Source organism: Prosopis cineraria, unplaced genomic scaffold, assembly GCF_029017545.1.
Source record: "Prosopis cineraria cultivar Desert tree isolate PC_DT_omini unplaced genomic scaffold, ASM2901754v1 PC303, whole genome shotgun sequence".
NCBI lineage: Eukaryota > Viridiplantae > Streptophyta > Magnoliopsida > Fabales > Fabaceae > Prosopis > Prosopis cineraria.
This window is the reverse complement of record NW_026555630.1, coordinates 30,313-53,126: the sequence shown is the minus strand read 5'-3', so window position 1 is coordinate 53,126 and position 22,814 is coordinate 30,313. Positions and strand designations below refer to the sequence as shown.

The following is a 22,814-nucleotide window of genomic DNA, read 5'->3' as shown; positions in this document are numbered from 1 at the left end:
GAGTCTTGACTGAACTGGGTTTTTCACTCATCTGTACTGCTTAATGTATAACTCATTTAATTGACTGTGGATTATAAAAATAATTAGCATAAAACCAGGTTCAAGTTCTGTTGTGAATATGATCTGTAAAATTTATGATTTTAAACCATAAGGCTTGTAATAACTAATTCTGAAGAATTCTGAAACCCCACAAATGTAGACTTTATCTCTTCACTGTGATGAGAAAAACTTGCAATCTATCTTTATTCTCCATGCATGTTTTGAAGGGGAATGGTTTGTATGAGATGAGAAATTCTTGCATATTTGTAAACTATTCAATAAAAACATGACATGTCATGTATTGTAAATATAAACTAATGATGAGAGAGAGAAAAGAAAAAAAAAATTAAAAGAAATCCTATTCTAAAAATAAAAATCATTAGAAATAATGATACATGAGACTTTATTTAATTGAAATGATGCAATTTTATTGAATAATCTATAAATAATGTGGTGCACTGAGTCCATACAAGAATTTCTACGCATGAGAGATATACAGGTGGTTTCATTCAACAAGCACGAGAGATGTATATAATATGGGGTTATCAGGAATACAAGGAATGGAAGCAAAACTCTGAACATGGGTGGGGATTAGGCCTTAGACTTTTTCACCTCACATGCTAGGATTTTCACAAGTTGTTTTAGAAACTTCTCTTTTTAATAAAAAGTTAAATCAATCCCTATGACAATTAATAAATTAGCAAGCTATGAGATCTGAATGAAGACAAACATGTAAGTGCTTCATGGAGATAGATATTGAAGAAAAAGTGTGACCTCATTCTATTCCTACGAGATCTGCATGTATGTGTGTTTGTGTCGAACAAACTTTATTATAGGCAAATAACTTGCAATGTCTAATATTTCTAGTATCATTAGGATGAAAAGCCCTTTTCATTCAAATGGATCCAAGATAGTTGTATAGGCGAAAAAAAAAAAACCCATGGGCCCATTTGTTTCCTAAAAAGTAATGGAATGGAATATAAAAAAAAAAACAAATTGAATTATCTAATATTTTATCGTAAACATGAACAAAAGAAAAAAACTCAACACCACATACCCCAAACATGGAAATCACTATACCTATCCACAAACTTTGGGAATCATGACTCTCAGTCTTACAAATTTAATTATATATCCCTTTGAATATGGTTGACTTATCTCTTCTTCACATATGGATCATCATATTTTTATCTTAATTTTTTAATAAATTTCATTTCATTCATTTCTCACAAACAAATAGGGCCTATGACTTCCCTAACCTTAGGGCTTATCATGGGAAAATGATAATAAAATTTTATTGAAGTATATAAATGACAATGAGATCCTTCAAAATATCATAATTCTTTTGAAGTTCCAACGAACTTCTTTATTAATAAATTGTAAAATAAAAAGAACCTTTTATCCTTATAAAAAATAAAAGTTCCTAGGCTCCAAAACATATCTGCACGCGCTCTTCTTCTTGTCTTCATCTCTTCCACAACTTTTTTTTTTAGCTTCTGAAACTTTTCAAAGGATAGAAGTATAGGCTACCATTTAGCTAAAGTCTTCTCCTGTTAGTTCACATTGGGGTAGATTTTTTCTGCTCTTATGTTGATTTTCTCCCATTGTAAACTTTTGATCTCTCATTTGTAAAAGTTGAGCTTTCATGTTCATAATATTTAGAATAGTTGTTATTAGATAAAATGTAATAGATATGTGATCATGTAGTTTGAAAAATAAACATATTGATAAAAGGTGATTTAATTGTTACAGGTTGGTATGAGAAATGGCTTTTACTTCTGCTTCTATTGAAAGTAAAATATAACATACATATTTTCAAACAAGAGTAAAAAAATATTGAAAGTAAATATAATATGATGGGAGAGTGTGGGGTAAAAATGGTAAGAAAGGGGATAACACTTGAAGAATTGAGAATAATAATATCATCTTGTTTTGGCATTGCAACTAATTTTAGTGACATAAAATATACTATGAGCTTTGATAAAAGGGTCCTTATAAACCTTATTGATGATGTTGGAATTACTACCCTATTTGAGTATAATGTTTGAAGCAGTCATGGGTATATAGGTTGTAAAGGAAATGACAATAGACAATAAACAATTGAGGAAGTGCAAGTGTTAGTTTCTATGTTAATGTATATCCACCTTTATTGACACCCTATCCCCATCATGGGATAACCCTATAAAAATGTGAGCATCTTTTGCTTTAATTTCTTTAACTTCCCTCTAATATGAAATTGATGAGAAGGTGAATTGTGGTTATGGATTTATAATCTATAAAAATGAGTATGACCATCTAGATGGATAAGCATGACTATGACTGTGAACATGTCATTGCATGGATTTGTATAATCATAGATCAGTAAGAGTTCATCTGAGATAGTAAGGCATTATAAAAATCCATGTGATACTTACTCACTAGTACTGTGAGGTCTTAATTGTTTTGGTTCTTGATTATTGCCCTAGATTGGGTGGAGTGACACCCTATGAGTTTGGAATGAGGGAATTCACTATTTGAGAGTGAGTGTGGGGTCTTGATTGAGTCACCCTTTAAATTAAAGAATGGGGCTAATTTAGTCACACGAGTTAGTCCTATATAATTTAATAACCCTTGAGTTTAAACAGAAGTTATAAGAAGGGTTTACATGTTTTTATAGTCATGAATATATCATTGAAATATGTGTTGAATAATTATGGAATTTATAAACATGCATGTATGCCTAAATTGCTTTTATGTGCCATTCCTCCATGTACTTAGTTATTGAGATTGTAAAATCTCATTCTTGTGGTTTAATATTTTCTAGGAGATACTCAGATTCAGGCATTTTGACATAAAGGCAAAGCTAGAGACATATAGCTAATGATAATGTCTCTAGTTATTCCTAATGTGTAATTGAATATTTATTTCCAACATTATGAGTCATTTGCATAGATTTTATTCTCACTTGCTTGTAGCCTATGATGTTGATTTAGGCATTTTTGACATGAAATGTTTTATGTCTTTAGAATTAAGTCAAGTGACGTATGGTTTACATAATTTGTGAGGATTGTTAATTACCTCTAATTTGATTAGCCTCCTAGTTGATGGTAAGTCTTGAGAGGTGTAACTTGAATATTTATAGCTCATACATATGAGTTAAGTGTTATGCATGTGTATTTATATGTGATGAGTGTGTTTGGCCTGGTAGTGGATGGTAATGGCTGAGAGTTAGGGGTTTGGGACACTTGGTTGTTGTCGTGAGTGTGGCCATATGCTTATTATCACAAGTGTTTAAAATTCTCTTATGATATTGCATTATTGTAAAACTAGAGCCATTAATTAGATTATTAAATTATCTTAATGTGGATGCTTGGATCACCTGAATCGGAGGTTCAAGCAAAAAGTTAAAGGTATTAAAAGTCAGGTCTTGATTGTTATCATATTTGTTGTTGATGTAGCATGTTGGTCATGGTGAATTACCTTACCGACTACAGTACATGACTCAAAGAGTATCAACCGCTTAGGATTGTGTAGTTAGCTGCAACGAATACCTTCTATGATGCAAGCTGTAATATCCATCTTAACTAATCACAATTAAAATCATAAACCATGACAATCAAGGGATTAACCCATAAATAAATTACCAAGTTTAATTTAAGAAAAGGGGATCCCAAGTTTTTCATAAGTTAAAATGAGTCAAATCCAATCATTAACTCTTTAATTAGAGTAAAATTAAGTTGTGAAAGTATGGGATACCTTAGACGAGTGAAAGGAGTAAGAAATCAATTGAAAAATCTCACTTTGCTGAAAACAGAGCAATGCGTTATGGCTTATGCTCTCTACAGCGCAGCTTGTTGCCATGCGCCGTAACTTGTTGCACACAAATGAAAGCAATTCTGCTATCATTTAATAGCAAAATTTTGGCAACTTTTGACATGTTTCATTTTTTTATCTAATGTCTGAATGACATGATCTAAGTGTTTATGGAAAGCTCTTTCATAAATTAACTAATAAAATGGGTTTTACTGTCAAAACAAGTCACACTAGGAAGTTAGGCACCCAAACACAACTTTCACGATAATAAGTATGTCTAAAACTCAAAACAAGTATTAAAAGCCATTCTTAACACTCAGACCATATTCATTGGACCTAGGATTACTTGTATAACATACCACAAGCACACATACACTAGTATATCACAACTTCACTTCCCAACCCCTTTAATATGAAAAATAGAAGGGGGAGGTAATAACATTGCGTTGCATAAAAAATCAATCACATCATACTTAAAACAACCATACTACACTTGCTCTAGTAATTTTAACCTTATCAACTTTACAACTTAACATAAACAACATTTCAGGGCTTAAAATACTATCTAAACAACAATGTAGTGCAAGTAGAAACCAAATGCATTTTAAATTGGGAATATTAATCTATTATACAAAATAAATGAATCTTAGAGGCATTACTCTAGGAATACCTAAATTCCTAAGCCTCTGGAGCTTTTTTTTTCTTTTTACACTAGAGCTAGAGTCTATAAATGTTAAAGGAAAGGGAAAGTTTAATCACTCAGTAACTAAAGTAAACCTACCATTTATAGTTGTATATCAATTGAAATAAAAACATATAGGTATAAAATAGATTTTCTTAAAAACATGCATTAACACATAACTCATAACTTATCATTTCTTAGTTAACTCATTTTTCATTTCATCGCAAAATATATTGTCACAGGACACTTAGACATACGATCATTACCTGCTATATTAACACAACTTACCACAACTCAATCATGTGACACGTGATATATTCACATAGGCATGATCATACCATCCTTATACCCTCCTTATTTCTTTCGATTGAAACTGTAGACTATAACATTGTATAAGGCTTTGTCCATGTGACTAGATTACCTAAGCTCACCAATTGTGAGGTGTGACCTGGCCAAAGATCACAGCACTCACTCTCGGACTACTGTTTCTCCCATTCTCAAATCTTGAGGATGTTACATACCTTAAGCTAATCTCCTTAATAAACTAGTGGAGATAGCTAGGTTCTAGTTCGTCAACAAACTATGAAATAATTCCTCGATAAATTGTGAGACAAGACTATACCCTTGTTTATCGAAAGGCAATCGAAAATACTATATAAATTTTATCTACTCCTGTTCCTAGGTAAACTCTGGCCAACTGATGATGCCATGAAATATGCCCACTCATTTTTCTCAATATCATTTTCAAAATCAACACATTGAGCTCACGACTATGCGTTACCTAAGTAAGCATCAAACTCATTTTCACATTTATCACATGCAGTAAGCATCAAACTCATTTTCACATTTATCACATGCATCTATCATTTCCAATCTCAACAATTATCAACTACTTATTTCATCATCATAATGAAACTTTAAAACTCTTTCCATAATCACTTTGCATCTTTTGTTCAAATCAAGGTAATCATATGAATATATGAATTTTATAACATTCTTATACATATTCACAAATCACAATTTCACATGCTAAATACATATTTACATTACATTGCAATTAATAAACAATTACCTAAAGTAGGGTTCTCTTGGTTACTTTAAATTTTTGAGAGATTAAAGGTTTACCCCTCAATATTTTAGGCTCCAAACTTGATTTCCTAAGCTACAATGGTGCTCAAAATCTCAATCTACAATTAGCCAATTCTAAACTTCATTAATAATACCAAATACATAATTTCCACTCTTATTTTCTACTTCATTAACACCTAACATCCTTAATTTTCACGTTTAGTTTTACCCATTAGGTTTATTAACTCTCTTTTCTTTTCAATAACACTAATGAGCCATTAAACCTCTATTAATGGCATTGCAAATCTTCTGACAACCCTCATAATTGTTGTTTTCAAATATTAATGATATTTACCAACCAAGGATGTCAAAACTCAATATTTTTTAGTTTAAATACTCCAATCTCATTATCTCTATTTAAGCCAATAGATTCAAACTCATATTCTATATAGACTGAAAATTGTCTCTCATTATTAAACCCTAGCCAAAAACTTCATAACTGTGGAAGGAATAGGGAGGAATGGAGTATATGATATTTACCTTAAGTGTTTCTAGCTTTAAAATGTCCCTAACACTCCCTAATATGAACCTTAGTAGAGCTTGGTCGCTTGTTCTTAGTTTCTCCCTTTTTCTTCTTTCAATTTTCTGTTTATTCACGACTTAAACTGTAGAAAATAGGCTGTGCACTATGGCACTTGGCACAAAAAGGCTTTCTGCCTTGAATTATTCTCTGTGCGCCATGACGAACATGCTGCATGCTATGGCATGTGGCACAGAGACATCCCTTCACATTCTTCTCTTCTTTTCGATGCCCGAGTGGCCCGACTTCACTTCAAACCCATACTTAGGGCTAAAAATACAACTAAATACATTCATTAGATCTCCCTAGCTACGCACCACATCAAATCATTCAATTATCCTAATTAAACTTGATCAATTTCTTTAAAAATCTAGGGATTAAAACTTGGGATGTTACACAAACTGTTGGGGTGTTCTCTACACCATGAGCCACAACAAATTGCAATCTTGGTCACGACAAATGATCCTGTTTTGCTAAAAAACTCTCTAACCCCATTCCAATTTGTTTCAATGCTCAAATGCTTTCCCTTGCTTTCGCAACAAATTATACTCTGATTTTGAAGTATTTTAAGGATCTTTTATAAATGTATTCAAATCTAAACTATTTTATTTTGGGATCTCATTTATGCCAAAATATTCTTAATCAATCATTAGAGTTTTTAAATAGCCAAGATTGATCCTATCTTCTTTTGGTATCTTCTTAAGTTGATTTATTGGCTTTAAGGATTGTGGTTATATGTGATTAATGTGAAAGGACATTACAACATTTCATATTAGACATCACCAATAACATTCTCTTGTTGGGTAAGGAACCAAAAACTTTATGATCTATTTTTGCTTTTGTGCTACGAACTTTGCATTTTGAATGCTCACTCAAGTTAGCGAGGGGTATGCTAGTTAGAGATTATGTAATAGCACCTTTTGATGAGAGATATGAACATTAGACTTTGCAAAAACTAGTATTTTTTGAATCATATGAAACCAAAAAGGCAAGCAACGAATGACAAATCAATGGATATTTGTACCCAAGTATGACAAAAGTAAGAGTATTTTATGGAAGAACATAGAATCTATTTGAATAGCCTCTTATAACTTATAGTAGGAAGGCCTTGTATCTCGAAATTAATTCATCAAGTTATGATAAAATACTCACAAGTCCTTATTGTGTGTGATAATGTTCTATCCCATATGATGTCATTAAACAAAATGAATTTATGCATTACCATTTATTACAAAGTTAGATTGTTACTCTTCAAGTCTTATAGTGACGAATTTAAAGTATATTGAATTTTCGAATTGATATGAATTCTTCAGAGAATAGGTGGCCATTTCGAATGCATAGAAGACAATTTCAAATTGCTCTTTCATTCACAATGACTATTAATAAAACTCAAGGGCAATCATTATGTCATGTTGGATTATACCTTTCTAACCTAGTGTTTACACTCGAACAACTCTATGTTACACTTTCATGATTAAGGACTATGGAAGGGTTGAAGATTCTATTGCATAACAACAGGGATAATATGAAATCAATAACTTCCAATGTTGTTTATTGTGAGATTTTTCATAATTTGAAAGCATCAAATATTAAATGCCAATGATTGACGAAGAAGGTAAAAGTGTTATACTATTTTTAAACCTATGAATTATATCAATTGAAATTTTTTCACAATAGTTTTATATAATTTAAAAAGTTTCGTGTTCTTTTAGGTTTTGCTTCCTTAAATAGTACTTCCTCATTTCATTTCTTTGATGTAGTCATACATTTGAATGATAATCATGATAATTGTGATGCTTTCTTTTAAACTTTTTGTTTGTTGTGAAGTAATGAACAGTTGAAATGTTGTTTGGACAAGCAACATGGTTGTGACGAAAGAATAATATATAGTTGGAGTAATTGTTATCGGTGCAATGCATGGAGAGTAAATGCTGGTTCTTTTTTTTTTAAAAAAAAGTTAATAATGTATAAATTTTTAAATATTAACCATCCCCATTTTATGGTGGTGGAGTTTAAATACGGGTTGAAATTTAATTTCATTATTTATATAAAAATATTTTTTAAAAAATGTTACAAATGATATTCTTAATGTGTAACAAGTAATCTTTAAATTTATAACCATTGGTATTTCAATTTTTTATTTTTAAATTTAATTTTATGTGATTTTATTTAAGTTAATATAAATTTTAATTAAATCTAAAATTAATTTAATATAATTTAATAAATATCAATGTAAAATATAAAATATCTAATATTTTTATTTTTTTATAATTATTATGTTTGTTTATTTACAACAGATGAATTATTTTTTAACTAAAATTTGTGTTTTATTACTAGTAAATATTTAATATATTTATATTTGATATAAAAATTTGAATAACAAATGTGTGAAATAGTAATTATTTTATCATTTGATAATTTTTATATATTTTTAATTATTACCTTTACTATCCATGTATATTTGTGTTAATATAAGGTAAGATAATGTGTTAATATATAATCCTCCCTCCACTTAAAAATGTAAAACATTTTTAATTGAATCTTACCTTCTAATAAAGTAGTTACTTATATTTAAATTAACTCTATCTTTTTATATTTACCTCTATTTAATAAAATATTTCCTCCTAAATAAATTTAAAGTAATATATTCAATAAGGGTACTTTTAAAAAAATAATAATTATATCTTAAAAGATTTAAAATACCTTATATTTTTAAATATTCAATCCTTCAAAAAATACATTACATTTTTAAATGAAGAAACTAGTTTTTATCAACTTCATTTTCATTTTTTAAGACAAATCAACTTTATTTTCTTAGTCAATTTCATTTATCTCCTACTATTTAACATGGTACAAGGTTAAGATTCCTTTTAATCATTTGAAAAAATTGAAAAAAAAAACATGAATATAAGGAAATTAGAAAAAAAAAATTGGGAATTAAAAAAATTAAAAAATATATTTAATATAGAAGAGGTATAAATTCATAAAAGAAATTTTAATAATTAATTTTTGGCTCATACGAAATTCTTCCTAAAATTAATTGTAAACCCCGATAAAACCCTTTCTCGTGAGCAGCGGGTCCAGTTCTCTTAGTCGACGAGCAAGCTTCCCATACTCCGTCGGACGCCGTCCACCGTTGTTCTGCGTGGTTGTTCTCGGGCAAGCAGTGAAGAAGGTTCGAACCCTAGGGCTTTTTCTAGTCCCAAAATCCGGTGAGATTGATTTGTTCATTCTGGTGTTTGGAATCTAGATTTGAATTTTTCCTCGCTTCATCTGTTCCCGTTGTTCCTGCTTTGTTTTAAACTTTTCATTTTAATTTGGCTTTGAATCTGGTCGTGTAATCGTTGAATATTGACGCCTGTGGATTTGGGATTTTTTTTTTTGGTTCTAGTTTTTGCTTGAATGGTGTAATTGGCTATTATACTTCTTCCCTCTTCATTTTTATTACTTGCGACTTGTATGATTTGGATATTGTTTTTCTTTTCTTTTGCAATGTTGGATTTGTTGTGTCTTGGCATTCTGTTTATTAATCTTTCTATTATTATCAAATTTGGAAATTCTCAAAGGTACTTGTGATGTATGATCTTGTAAATGGCTTGGCTCGAGTTGTGTCAAAGTATCCAAAACAAAATTTAAAACGACATGATATCAACTTTGCACATTTCAAAGATTTCAGTGGGGGCATGGTATAGGTCCGCCTATGATGGCTTGTAACATTGAATTGTTTCTGTAATGAAAATGAAAGGTGATTCAGAGCTTGGAAATTTAACATTGTTTTAGATGTCAAACATACATGTCCAATGCAATCAAATTTATAGTGATTTTTGTAGTAGAAACATTAATATCTGGCCTTTTAAAACTTGTTTATGGCCATTGATTCCATTCATTGAACTTTATATTTGTCTATCCTTCAATTCTTCAAGGTAAAAAGAATTCATGTAGGGCTTTTGATTTGAATCAGAGTTTTGGGTTCTTGGTACTGAATGAATGAATGCATATGGATGTATGGAAGATTTTTTGCAGCAATGGTATTGTTCAATCACTGAAAGAAGCAGGCTTTGATTTGAATTAAAGGGTTAAATAAATTTCATTGGCTCTCATCTAAAAGCATCTGAATACTGGTCGATTTTAATGAAGATGATTGATCAGAGTCATCAAATATTTATCATGCTTTCAAACGAGGTGGACCAGACATGAATTATGAAGTATGTGTACTTGAAGAGGGACTTCTATATTTCCCGCCTGGTGGGAAAATCAATGTTCCATGTAATTTCTTGACAATTTTATCATCTGTGGACGTTGTATAGGCTGTTATGCTAGTAACTAACAATTTTGATTAGTAAGATTATAAGTAAGGGGCGTGACATTTTTTAGCTAATTTTCAATTCTCCATAATGATACTCTCCTCTTCCCCACGAAAAATATTTGGGTAGACTGTTCATGTGTTATGAGCATCTGCGCTTGTTTGAATCATCATGTATGATTGTTATTTTCCACGTCTTGTGGTATACTACATGATCTTGTGCCTTCTCAAATTTTAGTCAAGGAATGTGATTTTGAACTTTGACAGGGTGCAAAGCAAATAAAATGTCCAAAAGAGCAATTTCCCCCTGCGTTTTGACTCCATGAGTCACATTCTTGATTGAACAACATGAGGTTTACTGTAATTTCTAGATTACTTCCTCGTCGCCACACTCTACCCAGTACATGTGCACTCGGGAACTCTCGTGCATTCCAGCCTGATTTTGTACCCAGAGATCCAAAGGCCAAGCCAAGAAAGTACAAAATTCCTCAGTTTTATGATCCTTATGGTCCCAGACCTCCTCCTTCAGAGAAAGTTGTTCAACTTGCAGAGCGAATTGCGGCACTACCTGATGAAGAACGCAGCCAAATCATGCCTACTCTGGCAGAGAGACTAAGGCTTCCAAAGTTGCAGCCAATTTCAACTGAAGGCATGGACTTGGCCCCACAGGGTGGCGCGGCTGGACCGAAGGCTGAGGAGAAAAAGGCAGAGAAAACAGCATTTGATGTCAAGTTGGAAAAATTTGATGCTGCTGCAAAGATCAAGGTGATTAAGGAGGTCAGGGCATTTACCAGCCTGGGTTTGAAAGAGGCCAAAGATCTAGTTGAAAAAGTACCAGTTGTGCTCAAACAAGGGGTCACTAAAGAAGAAGCAAATGACATGATAGAAAAAATTAAAGCTGCTGGAGGAGTAGCAGTTATGGAGTAAAAGTATTGTTGGAGGCAAAAACTATATTCTGTACGTTGAGGCAAATAAATTACAATTTGATATTGTCTTGAGAATTTTCCTGTAGTCAGATATTGTGAGAGCTTACTGTTCGTATTTTTGACAGTTAAAATTGCAGTTTGTCCTGGGGGCCATCAGGTCAACCTTTTTAAACGGTTCTATGATGAACTCAAAACGATTTCAGCCGGTTACCAGTTGATGTATTCTTTCACTCCTTGCCATGATTCTCGTGCGCATGACTACTCCATGGTAATTGTTTGATCGTCTATTTGTTAAATTTATTTTTTAAAAGCTTTATATGCTCATGTTATCTATAAGAAATCAAACTGAGATTAAGCCCTTGGGTACCATAATATTTCTCTTTTCCCTTGTAGGGAAAATGGGAAAAAGAAAAGGTGTTGGGGTGGTGAGGGTGGTTTAATTCATGTTTTTTTATTAATTTATGTTCAGCTTACTTATTTTTCTTTTAGACGTCTTCCTAATACTGCTATTATGAAGATGTGCTTTATCATTTATTTGTAGGGCGATTAGAGCACACCAAGGTTAAATATTGAATTTTGCTCTCATTTTAATTTCCTATGCTGTTAATTCTTATTATTTTCTGAATTATCTCCTGCGAGGTATTGAAAAATTGTCAAATTTATAAATAAAATAACCCTGAAAATTTAATATAATAAGATTTTAAGGGCAGAGGTTAAATCGACTATTAAGTTAAATAAGGCGCTATCAAAATTTAACGAGATCTCCAATATTTGAGCTCCCGAGAATTTTAGTTTGCCAAAAAACCCACATTTGTATTCATTTACAATAGAAGATTCATTCAAAAGAATCTTTTAATTGTTTAAATACCAAATCAAACTTTTAAAGCTATAACAATTTAGTTACAAATGCTCAAATTATAAACAGTTGAACACAATAAGCAATTAAGCACCTTATCAATATAATGTATAATGAAATATGTAACCAACCATACGATTCATAGATCATAAATAATTAAGGGCAAATAATTTCTTGGACTCCATCCAACATTGCAAAAACCATGTCTACTTTTATGCCAAATCTTCTATGTTGAGCTGAATATCTGAGATCTGTGTATGTTCACAAGCATCAACCTTGTTGGCCCAAAAGGAGCATTATGATTCTTACAAAAATAATAAAATAAATGAGTAAACGGGGGAAATCAAGAGTATCTAAAATCTGATCAAAATTACCTAATGTTCTCCAATCACAGTAATACAATAATCACATCATAGCCTAAAACAAAAGTAATAGCAATAACATTATAGCCAAAAAGCAAAAGAAACAGCAACCTCAAGGTCCTGACTTGTAAAGACAAACATAATCTTTTGCGCATAACCAATTGTAATTTAATATGGTTAAGAGGGAGAGGGGAGAAAAAAAGAGAGAACAACCAGAACATGCATCCTTCACAGCAGATAGAGAACGATCCATGAATCAGTCTCCAGACACGTATGTCTTATCCTCGTAGTATCTTTTCTCACTCTCTCCCTTCTTCTCATTGCGTTTCTGCATGCATAATGGAAAACAATAATGGCATCATTGACAATAATAAGCAAAATTAGGATGAAACTTGTAAGCACATGACATGAGGAAATAATACATCATAAAAACATGAATATATATATATATTTTTTTAACTATGATGATCACATCCTATGAGGTGAACAAGGGACAATGAGAAAATGAACGAACTGATAATCACTGGGATTCCAACACGCACAAGCGTGCACGCATGCACAAAGATCTGATTTGTATCATGAATAGTAAGAAAAATGGGCATTATCACAAGGAAAATTTTGATTTAGAGGAAGAGGCAAAAATTAGAATAAAAACATTACCTGATAAGTCAATCACAAATATACAAAACACCCAAGAGAAAATATGGAAAATTACAGTCATCACTACAAAAGTGCACCTTAACATCTTCATTGACGTTTTTAAATATAAGACACAGCAAATTATTGAGTTCTTGCATTATCTGGACACATCCTAAAATAGTTTATGCATGTTTGTTGTCCGAAGCACCAAAATTGAGTAGGTAAGAATGGAAATGGCTCTTCCTTTTTCTATTCAATCAATTGCATGAAGTGTTCTACCACCATTTTGTATAACTGGGCTATCCTATTAGTACAAATATGATGGAAGGATGACCAACGGGGATTAAATCTAACGGAAGGTGAGAAAGAAATCCATATTTAGTACTCAACTGTGTTTCGAACAGGATTTGCTTTAATAAGAAGACACTTGTGAGTAATCAGAAAAAACATAAGATGGAAGGATGCATTAAATCCTTCCTTCTTAGTAATTCTAAAGTCGTCTCTTTATCATGGAAGGATGCATTAAATCCTTCCTTCTTAGTAATTCTAAAGTCATCTCTTTATCATGTGGTAAAACAGCTTAGTAGCTTGCAACGCCCATAGCTTTAAGGTCTCGCGTTCAAATCCCGTCTCTGCAAAAATTCAATTTGAGAAAAAGCACATCCAAAAAAGGCAGCAATGGTATCACATGCACAAACAGATGCATACCATGAGCAGCACCTAAATAACAGAATAACATAAAAAACATACATGAATGCAAGACGTGTGGAAAAAGAAAATTACCTGGTATGCCTCATGATTTGATACAATCCTTCTAATTATTGTAGTTGTTGTGACATCTAGAGGACTTTCTAAGATTTGGAAGATGCCCATGCTGATGGGAACAGCATATGGATTGCTATTTTCCTGTATATAAACCAATCTCAGTTGACACCTGAATAGTATAATTTTATACAAAACAAAAGCCACTTGATGCCTTCTGTTGGCACCTGGGCTAGAAATCTAGAAGGATCGGAGGCTGATTTGGTTAAATAATTAAGGTTGACCAAATCTGCAAAAGAATCCAGATCTGGCATGAATAATTACTGACCCAAATCTTCTTTTAATCCTCAGATTTCTTGCAACAGATTAGTTAATCTTTTTCTCCTGTTTCATTTTCTTACCTTTTTCATTTTATACTTGTTAGGCTTTTATTACCCAAATTATTGTGTTTTATTTTCCTGTTTCTTCCCTTATCTGGAGCCTGGCCTCAGTGCTATCTTCTTGCTCTGGTAACTACTTATTTTTCAGTTCTTGCCCTCTGTAATTCAGATTATTCACGATAAAATAAGAGTATTCTTCCATGAAACCTTCACCTTCACCAGTAACTAGTAGTGATAACTGCATATAATTCAGAATTTGGCATAAATTATGCAAACTTGCCTTCTGAAAATCATTATTTTCTGCTACAGTTCCATGGACAACTAATGAGATGTTAAATGTTGTGATCTGCACTCAACAGAAATTCAACTATCAGTACATCACAATAATCAATGCAAGAGTAATTATTACTAAACTAATTTTAAAATTATTATAAACAGAAAAGCATTAACACTTCATATTGACCTAGAGATCTCTTCAAACATCTTATAGCTAAATAGTAGCCACATCTTTGCTACAGAACCTAGCAAGACTTGACAACTTTACTAAGAACTTGTGCATCGTTTGGTATAATGGAAATGAAAATAAATATGGAGGTGGAGATGGATATGGATATTGGTTTGAAAACTTGCTTGGTATGTTTATGGAATCATAGCATAACTTTCATTCAAAAGACTAAAATACCCTCTCTGAAAAATAATACTAGTAAAACCATAATTTTCATTCAGGAATGAAATTCTTGGGCTATTTTAAAATTCCTTCCTTGAGAATGAAGCTTCCTTGCCACAGATCGTAGAAATGAACCGTTCAAAACCATTTTATGGATTACTTTTATCTTATTCTTAATAAATATTTTATCTTCTTAAAAAAAAAAAAACACTGTCCACTGTCCTATGCCATTTTTCCCTTTACCCAAATCAATTCCTTTTTCCAGATATGGCCATGGACTTCCGCAAGGGGGGGTGAAGATGCTTATAATGATGATCACAGCTTCTCACCCACTGCCTAGAGACAAGATTGAAGCGAGATGTTTTGGTCTTTCTTGGAGGAGAGGAGGTAGAAGAAGCACTTGATTCGAGGTAAGAGCAAAGTGGTCACCACCGATGAAGGTGGTGGAAGGCATGTTGGAGGCTGACGCCGTCGCCATCACTAAATTGGACAGGATCTCCATGGTGGACTCCATCAGAGACTAAAGAAGAGGACACGGCTGCCATCGGAGAAGTTGAAGAAGATGGAAAGGGAGGGATAAAAATAAAAAGTGATCATGGAATTACAAAACTGAGGCTATATTATAGAACCCAATTCCATGATTTTTGCTGGAATTGGAATTGGAAAATATTTCAATTCCACCATACTAAACAAACACTTTCCCAAATTCCATTTTCATATCCATATCCATCCTTCCCATTTCCATCATACCAAACATGACCTAAGAAGAAATGATTTTGCAGCTATCCTGACAATAATCGAAACATATCTATTGAAAAACATGCATAAAATAAGCTAATCCTCATGCTAGTTTCATGTCAAGAAAAGGGATAGCTTATGAAAGAATGGAAGGATTCTAGTTCCCTTGGGCCTCCCTCCCACACTTCCTCTCCTCTAGCGATTAAAATAACCTAAACAATGGCTCAACTCAAAACATGGAAAAGGGAAAAATGTGATGTACTAATTGTCACAGTTTAAAGTTCAACATTTATAAATAAATTCATAGTACAGAGACATCAATTCAATTATTCCCTCCATTAAATGATCATTGATCAAAACAAATAAACAATATTATCTACATTAACAAATAAACATTCCACAAAGGTTGAACTATTGAGTTTGAGAACCAACCATATCCTTCGACACCTCCCATGGTGCTCCAATTATAACCTCATCCACATAGCGGCATGCTAAAACGCTTAGACTTCTCTCATGAAGATTCATAATAGGACGATGCGCTCCTCTAGTTGCACTATAAAGCCATTAGAAAAATATGTCAAAATTGTCATATACTAACATCCTTAAGCAAAAAGGAAACATGTACAATGATAGCTACTTTCTTATACTAATTACTATATACTACCTCCAGTCCTTTTTATTAGTCACATTCTAGAAAGTTTTCTTAGTCCTTTATATAATTCACTTTCTCTTGTTTTTGTAACCTTTGATGAGCAATTCCAAAACTACCCTCCAGCTAATTCTAAAAAGTGCAACATTTCAATTTTCAAGAAAACTCTTTCCACATATCAAATCATTCTTTTTAAATTTAGTGGAAAAATTAGAAAGTGATTTATTTTTAAGAAAACTTTATTATTTTTACTAATTCACCTTGGTTTTGGCAAGTTAGTTAGAAGTAACTTATCAAAAAGACTAAAAGGAGTACATATTTTGAGGGGCAAGAAACTGCTTTAAAGAAACAGTCATGAGATAAGTCACCAAGGAAAAGGACTGGCATGTTTTGTATGCCAGATTGCCAACTATTCAGGGGAGAAAAATATGGATGACCTAATGGCAAAATGTAGTCCCCACTGTCTATTACTTATCTTTTGCTGAAAATGAAAGAACTTTTTTTCCAAAAAAGAGATGTACCACTATGAAAAGCACCAATAGCTAAAATAGCAGCGCTTAGGCCTAATCCCAATGCCCTTACTCAAGGACCAATACCAGAAAAGAGATGAATGGATGTGTGAACAAGAATAGCTTTCTCTTGTAACCATGAGTGAGTTCCAATTATTTTTCTTTGCCTCACTGCTAACCAAGAGCAGTTGACAGGAGACAGAGTCTTGACTTTATGTTGTTGGATAAGCAGACATTGATGCAGTGTTTTTGGATATGCAGTTTTCTTTTCACCTCTTAGGCCTAAAACATATTCCCCAGAAAATAAGATTCAATCTCAACTCAACATCGGACCAAGGAAATCCTCCATTATCTTCTTCAGCGTATGGAACATACCCACTGATAAGAAAGAGATAACAAACGGGAAATACCGGACACAAGAAGCAGAAATACAGCATTTCCAAAGAAAAAAAGGCTTCCTTCTACTATGAATGCAACCTCCTAGAATCTTTTAAACAGGAGGGTCCCAAAAAAGAAGTATCCCTATGTTACTACCTAAAGGAACTCCTAAATTATAGAGGCCGCTGAAGAGTCTCACAGATAGCCAGGAAACAGAGAATATCAAAGAATATCTATCCAAATCAAAACCCGCTAAGCTGCTTGTGAATAAATTAATCTTGAAGAACAAGAATAGCATTATTATATCACTCATGATGTTTCATCATCCACTGAAAGAGGAGCATCATCAACAAATTGCAGATGAGAAAGTAACACCTCTGAACTAGCAAGAATATCCGTAGTTAGAGGTCAAAATCCCTTTCAACAGCCTAAACATCATCCAACTAGCTGAACCCATGAATATCTTAACCGATTATTTGTCAAAATTAAAAGAAAGCGTGCATGGTGACATGATGCACGCTGACAAGAACTAGAAAGGAACGTGCCTTTCATCTGATATCCTTGATGTTTAATAACCAAGGATGTGCCATACAATAGGGTAGGATCCTATTTATGATTCTTTAACATATATAGAGGTTTTACTCTATAATTTTAGAAGATGATAATACAACTTTAAAAAAGGCTAGACTTTGTGCCTTGGGTGACTGCCTTCTGTGTGAGAATTTCTAGAATGGAAGACTAGTCACATAAAAAAGGGTAGCAAGAGAAAGAGGTAAGCTGCTTGAGTAAAAAATAATAACATAAGAAGCACAATATAAATCAATTCGTGGTGGGGAAAAAGAGAGAGATTAAATAACCCGACAGTCTGATCAGTGTGAATTCCAACAAGAAGAAAGTCTCCAAGCTTCCGTGCTAGCCTCAAGATCTGTACAACATGAAAGCCATTGATCAAAAGGTATAATGTCTTTGCACCCCTGCTAGATCAGAATCTCAGGTCCACATATAAAAGCAATTATATTATCAACAGGGAGAATTGTTGTAGGAATCAACTCTAATAAGGGATAATAAGTAAAAGGCATAGATGAAAGATAAATCTCCAGTTGAAAAGTTTCCCATAAATCATTTCTGCAATGAAAATGTCCAAATGCAAATAATTGACCTAAAACCTAAAGTTCGACCTGAACATGAAACCTCCCTTCAGCCAGTAGCCCACATTTTCAATCAACCTCAACCTGATTTAGGGTAACAGATCTTGCAGTGGTCACTATACCCCACCTTGTTAATTTTACCTTTTCATAACTAAACAATATATATTAACTACAATGCCTTATTATATAATTCAATATGTTGAACTTCAAGGTGCTAAGAAATTAGCACTGCTAACACAGTATTCTCATCACTATTAAGTCCAGCGACATGCCAAATAACCATATTCAACAAAGTAAAGAGAGCACTTGAGTAGCAAAATAGTGCAAGACTGCATGCATAGGAGCACACCTCCACATGTCCAGCATGGAAGAGATCAAAAGCACCATCCATATAAACTATGCGAGCATCAGGACCTGGACCCTGGAACAAGAAACACGAGTAAAATAAGTTGGGGCCAAGTGACATGCCCTGTTTATTAGCATGCACATTTCTTATCACATTAATTAAATAAAGGAACTTACAGCATGCTGTTTTCTCTTTTCCCCCAATAAAAGAATGTTATATTTTAATTTAGAAAGAAAGGAAGAGAGGGAATGAGAGGTGGGAGGAACAGGACATTGTTCAAAAAGAGCCAAATGCTAAGAAACGAAGGAAATTCATGAAAACCTTAAGTTAGATTATGTACATAAACATACCCTTCCATTTGAGAACTGGACAATTCTCCGAGATGTGGGAAGAAAATGAGATATACGAGTTGCACTTGCAGATACACCATCTTCTACCTTGTGGCTATGACCATGGCTGAACTGTCTTTGTAGAGAAGAATGATTATGACTATCACTAACAGACCTTTCTCTTACACAGAGAAGCATTCGACCTGGGCATAAAATTGTTGAATTACTACTAAAGAAGTATCAATGTGAATACCAAGAACAATAACCAAACAAAAGTTTTGATTGGAGAAAAGTCAAATACTAATAACAAAAACATTAAGAAACAATCAAAGAGATGTCATCACAACTAAAAAACATTAAACCAAACCACATGCAAGATCAGCAAGAAATAAATAATGAGGTGTGTCAGAGGCTTCAGTTTAATTGCCAAGTTTGGGCAGAAAAAACCACAAGTTCAATGCAAAAGATACATTCAAAGAGGTGATAAGCTGAGAGTTCTTTACTCCTTTAGAAAGTTCATCTTTTGCTAAAATTGGAAATTTAACATACTAGACTACCAACAGATAAGAAAATCCAAGAAATGCTGTCAAATGCTCTAAATTGGATTACAAAAGGAGCAAAGAGACGGCTGTGTTATTTTCTTTCCCTCGTTAAATCTAGTGTTCACACTAAAATGATAATTTTTGTCAGCTAAATTATCAGCTATTGAAGATGAAGCAGTATTGTTATGGAAATTGCATATATATTTTATGGCCATTGGGGCAACTTATTGTGGTTACTTATTTCACTATTTTATGATAGCCAGTACTTTTCTCATCTTAAAGCAGTAACTCTTGTACTCCATAGATCAGAAATTCCGAAAGGCCATCAATGCATAATATTAAGATATCAAGTTTACCTCACTGACATGGGTTTTTAATTCCTTAGTTTTTTTGAGCAATTTGTCTTTTCAATTCTATCCTTTTATTTTCATGACATGCCTATCTATGGTTCAACTTCACCACGATTCTTCAGTTGGAATGCTAATGGAGTTGATTCTCTCTCCACAAAAAATTTCAGTGTCATGCACAGACTAAAGAATGAAGAGTGATTCTTAAATTACAACCACATACTGATTGCATAGCCTCCAAATTATATAAATGGTATTTCAATTATATAAAATCATAGGCAACAAATAACCATAATTCTTACCAACAATATCTGTGCTTGAGACTCCTTCTGTGCGCTTTATTTGTTTATATCGGCCAGCCTTTTTAGCAAGGATGTATGCATCAGTTCCATCAGGCAGAACACAAGGATCATCTCCATGGATAATGTAATCGATATTGTATTCATCAAAAAGCTTTTTCATGAATTCTTCAGTTATAGCATAAGGTGCATCAGGAATAACCTCGTCAACCCATTTAACAGCCTTAACCATAATCAACCTATGACCAAGTACATATCTTTACCAGTTAGGAAACTATTGATAAAATATACAAATTTTCAACAAAAAATGTAGTTAATTGTTCCAAATAAACGCAGATTCAGAATAAGAAGTAAGGCATCAAACATAAAAGATTTCTTTCCAGAAATGCCGGAATCCCCACAAACATGGCAGTTCAAGCAAGTTGCTAGAAATAATATAATTTCGTCAGACAACATTAAAGCAAACTACAAATCCACAGTTATACAATACATCAGATATAGAAAATTATATCATGACGGTCAGTAGAAGTTAAATAAATTGTTAGCTTGAATGTCATAAGCTATAAATTTCCAGCTAACAGATCCTTCAAAGATCATAAATAGGAATCAAATTAGGCAATAAGGAATGTCGAGTGAACGAAGTACAATTTCTTCTGTAATCAGTACAACTACTGCTAAAAATGGCTGGAAAACGCAACAAACCTCTCATTCAGAGGAGTCACAGGAGGACCTTTGTTGGCGATAATTTCGGCGTCGCTGACAACACCAACGACCAGCTGGTCACCGAGGGCACGCGCTTGACGCAAGGCGTTGCAATGGCCATAATGCATCATATCAAAACAGCCATCCATGTATACGCGAATAGGTTTTTTCCTCCTCCTCTTCCATACTCCCAGGGGAGAAAGATTCTGCGGCGGCAATACTCCGCCAGAGTATAACCCATACAGTGACACTCCCACCAATACGCCTCCGATCAAGCACGTCGCTAAGAACCTCGCGGCCAAGCGTTTCTCTTCCGTTTCAAAAGCCATTGTCGGTCACTCCTTCGCAGAAGCACCGGCGAAGGTAAAGTAGTTTCTACACCCTAAAAGAATAAAGTTAGCTCGAGAAAACTACCGAAAGTGATACTTTCAGATTCGACGATTTCGATTTCCAAAATTCCTTTTGTTTTTTTCTTTTTTTCATGGACAATAAATCATCTTGATTTTCGAAAACAAAAAATAATTATATTATTATTAAATATTTTAATACAAGTCATTACAATTGTAATTTATAATTATAATTACAATTATAAGTCAACAATAACACATGTGTAAAAGAAAAAAAAGGTTAGTCTCAATTAAACTTTACAATGTTTGTTAAAATAGCCCTACTCATAAATATAATAATATTATTATTAGTTAAACTTTTTATGGCACAAAATGATATACTTAATATTATATATTTAATGTAATTTAAAAAAATGCGATTGTTCTCAATTAATTTAAAATATGTGTTGGCCAAAAAAAATTAAGATATGTGAATTTTTATATGTTACTTTTCTATAAAATTTTAAATATTATTAAAACTTTAAAAATCAGTAATCAATAAAAATATATTAAATATATAAATCTAAATATTAAAGTAGTTTTGCAGGTCAAAATTTTTTTAAGTATTTTTATTTTATGTTTATAACATGTAAAGTATAAATATAAGTTAATCCCTTATCACCACGGTTATATTTTTAAGTGGTTTTCAAGTTACAATGGGTAAATTCTAAGCTTATCTGACTTTTTTTAGCGGGGAAAAACTCATTATTATGAATTTTAAATTTATTGAAGATAAAACGACCCGAGAAACTTTTCTTTTGATAGAGAAATTTTCATAAATTCTGTATTTAGTTTTTTTTTTTACTAAAGAGAATTGAATAGTGTCTTGAAAACAGAAAATAAATTCGTGTATATTAATGAAGAGCAAGGATCAAACTTTCCTTTTTTTTTTTTAACTTATAAATTTGGAATGGAGAATCAAAAGAAAAATTAAATTAAATTTTTATGAGTGATTAAAATGTAGAGAATAGTTTTGGATTGAGCTTCTGGCTAGCATTTTGACAGAAACATGACATGACTAATAATATAATCACCGACTCACAGGAAAGGGAAGTAACACTTTCGAAAGCGACATAACATGACAATGAATTTATGAAGTTGATGGTCACATAATAATATTCTCTGGCATATTTAAAAGCATTCACTATGGTTTGAATTTTTAACTCTTTTTTTTTCCTTCTTACCATGAAAAGATATCGGAGAAATTACACTCTAATTTCTTAAAGTTTGGCTTGGCACTCATTGCGTTCATTTCCGCTTTCTAGATGAGCCTTACATTTTTCTTCCTTTTTATTACGTGTCCAAGGGGACACTCTTGTGTGCTTTTAAAATGAATTATTTTATTTTATTTTTTTATCAGTTTTTGAATTCTATTTCGAGCATTG

At 32.6% G+C, this 22,814-nt stretch overlaps 2 protein-coding genes across 4 annotated transcripts; one reads left to right on the top strand and one right to left on the bottom strand.

Annotated features, from left to right (window-relative positions):
* Positions 1 to 9,215: 9,215 nt before the first annotated feature.
* LOC129296317 (uncharacterized) lies at positions 9,216 to 11,848 on the top strand. Of its 3 annotated transcripts, none has more exons than XM_054934908.1 (3): positions 9,216 to 9,373; positions 10,732 to 11,421; positions 11,528 to 11,848. In XM_054934908.1, exon 2 carries the CDS (start codon positions 10,813 to 10,815, stop codon positions 11,389 to 11,391), a length of 579 nt encoding a protein of 192 aa, XP_054790883.1. In that variant the 5' UTR covers positions 9,216 to 9,373; positions 10,732 to 10,812; the 3' UTR covers positions 11,392 to 11,421; positions 11,528 to 11,848. The 3 variants fall into 3 exon arrangements, with proteins under 3 accessions (XP_054790883.1, XP_054790882.1, XP_054790881.1); XM_054934907.1 differs by having other exon boundaries at positions 11,516 to 11,848; XM_054934906.1 differs by having other exon boundaries at positions 10,732 to 11,677.
* A 750-nt stretch (positions 11,849 to 12,598) lies between these two features.
* Positions 12,599 to 21,444, bottom strand: LOC129296319 (ethanolamine-phosphate cytidylyltransferase-like). The gene is made up of 9 exons (XM_054934911.1): positions 21,044 to 21,444; positions 20,345 to 20,580; positions 19,175 to 19,356; positions 18,828 to 18,899; positions 18,188 to 18,255; positions 16,227 to 16,347; positions 14,670 to 14,735; positions 14,031 to 14,153; positions 12,599 to 12,936 (listed from the first exon to the last, which is right to left on the bottom strand). Exons 1-9 carry the CDS (start codon positions 21,370 to 21,372, stop codon positions 12,865 to 12,867), a joined length of 1,269 nt encoding a protein of 422 aa, XP_054790886.1. The 5' UTR covers positions 21,373 to 21,444; the 3' UTR covers positions 12,599 to 12,864.
* Between the last annotated feature and the right edge of the window lie 1,370 nt (positions 21,445 to 22,814).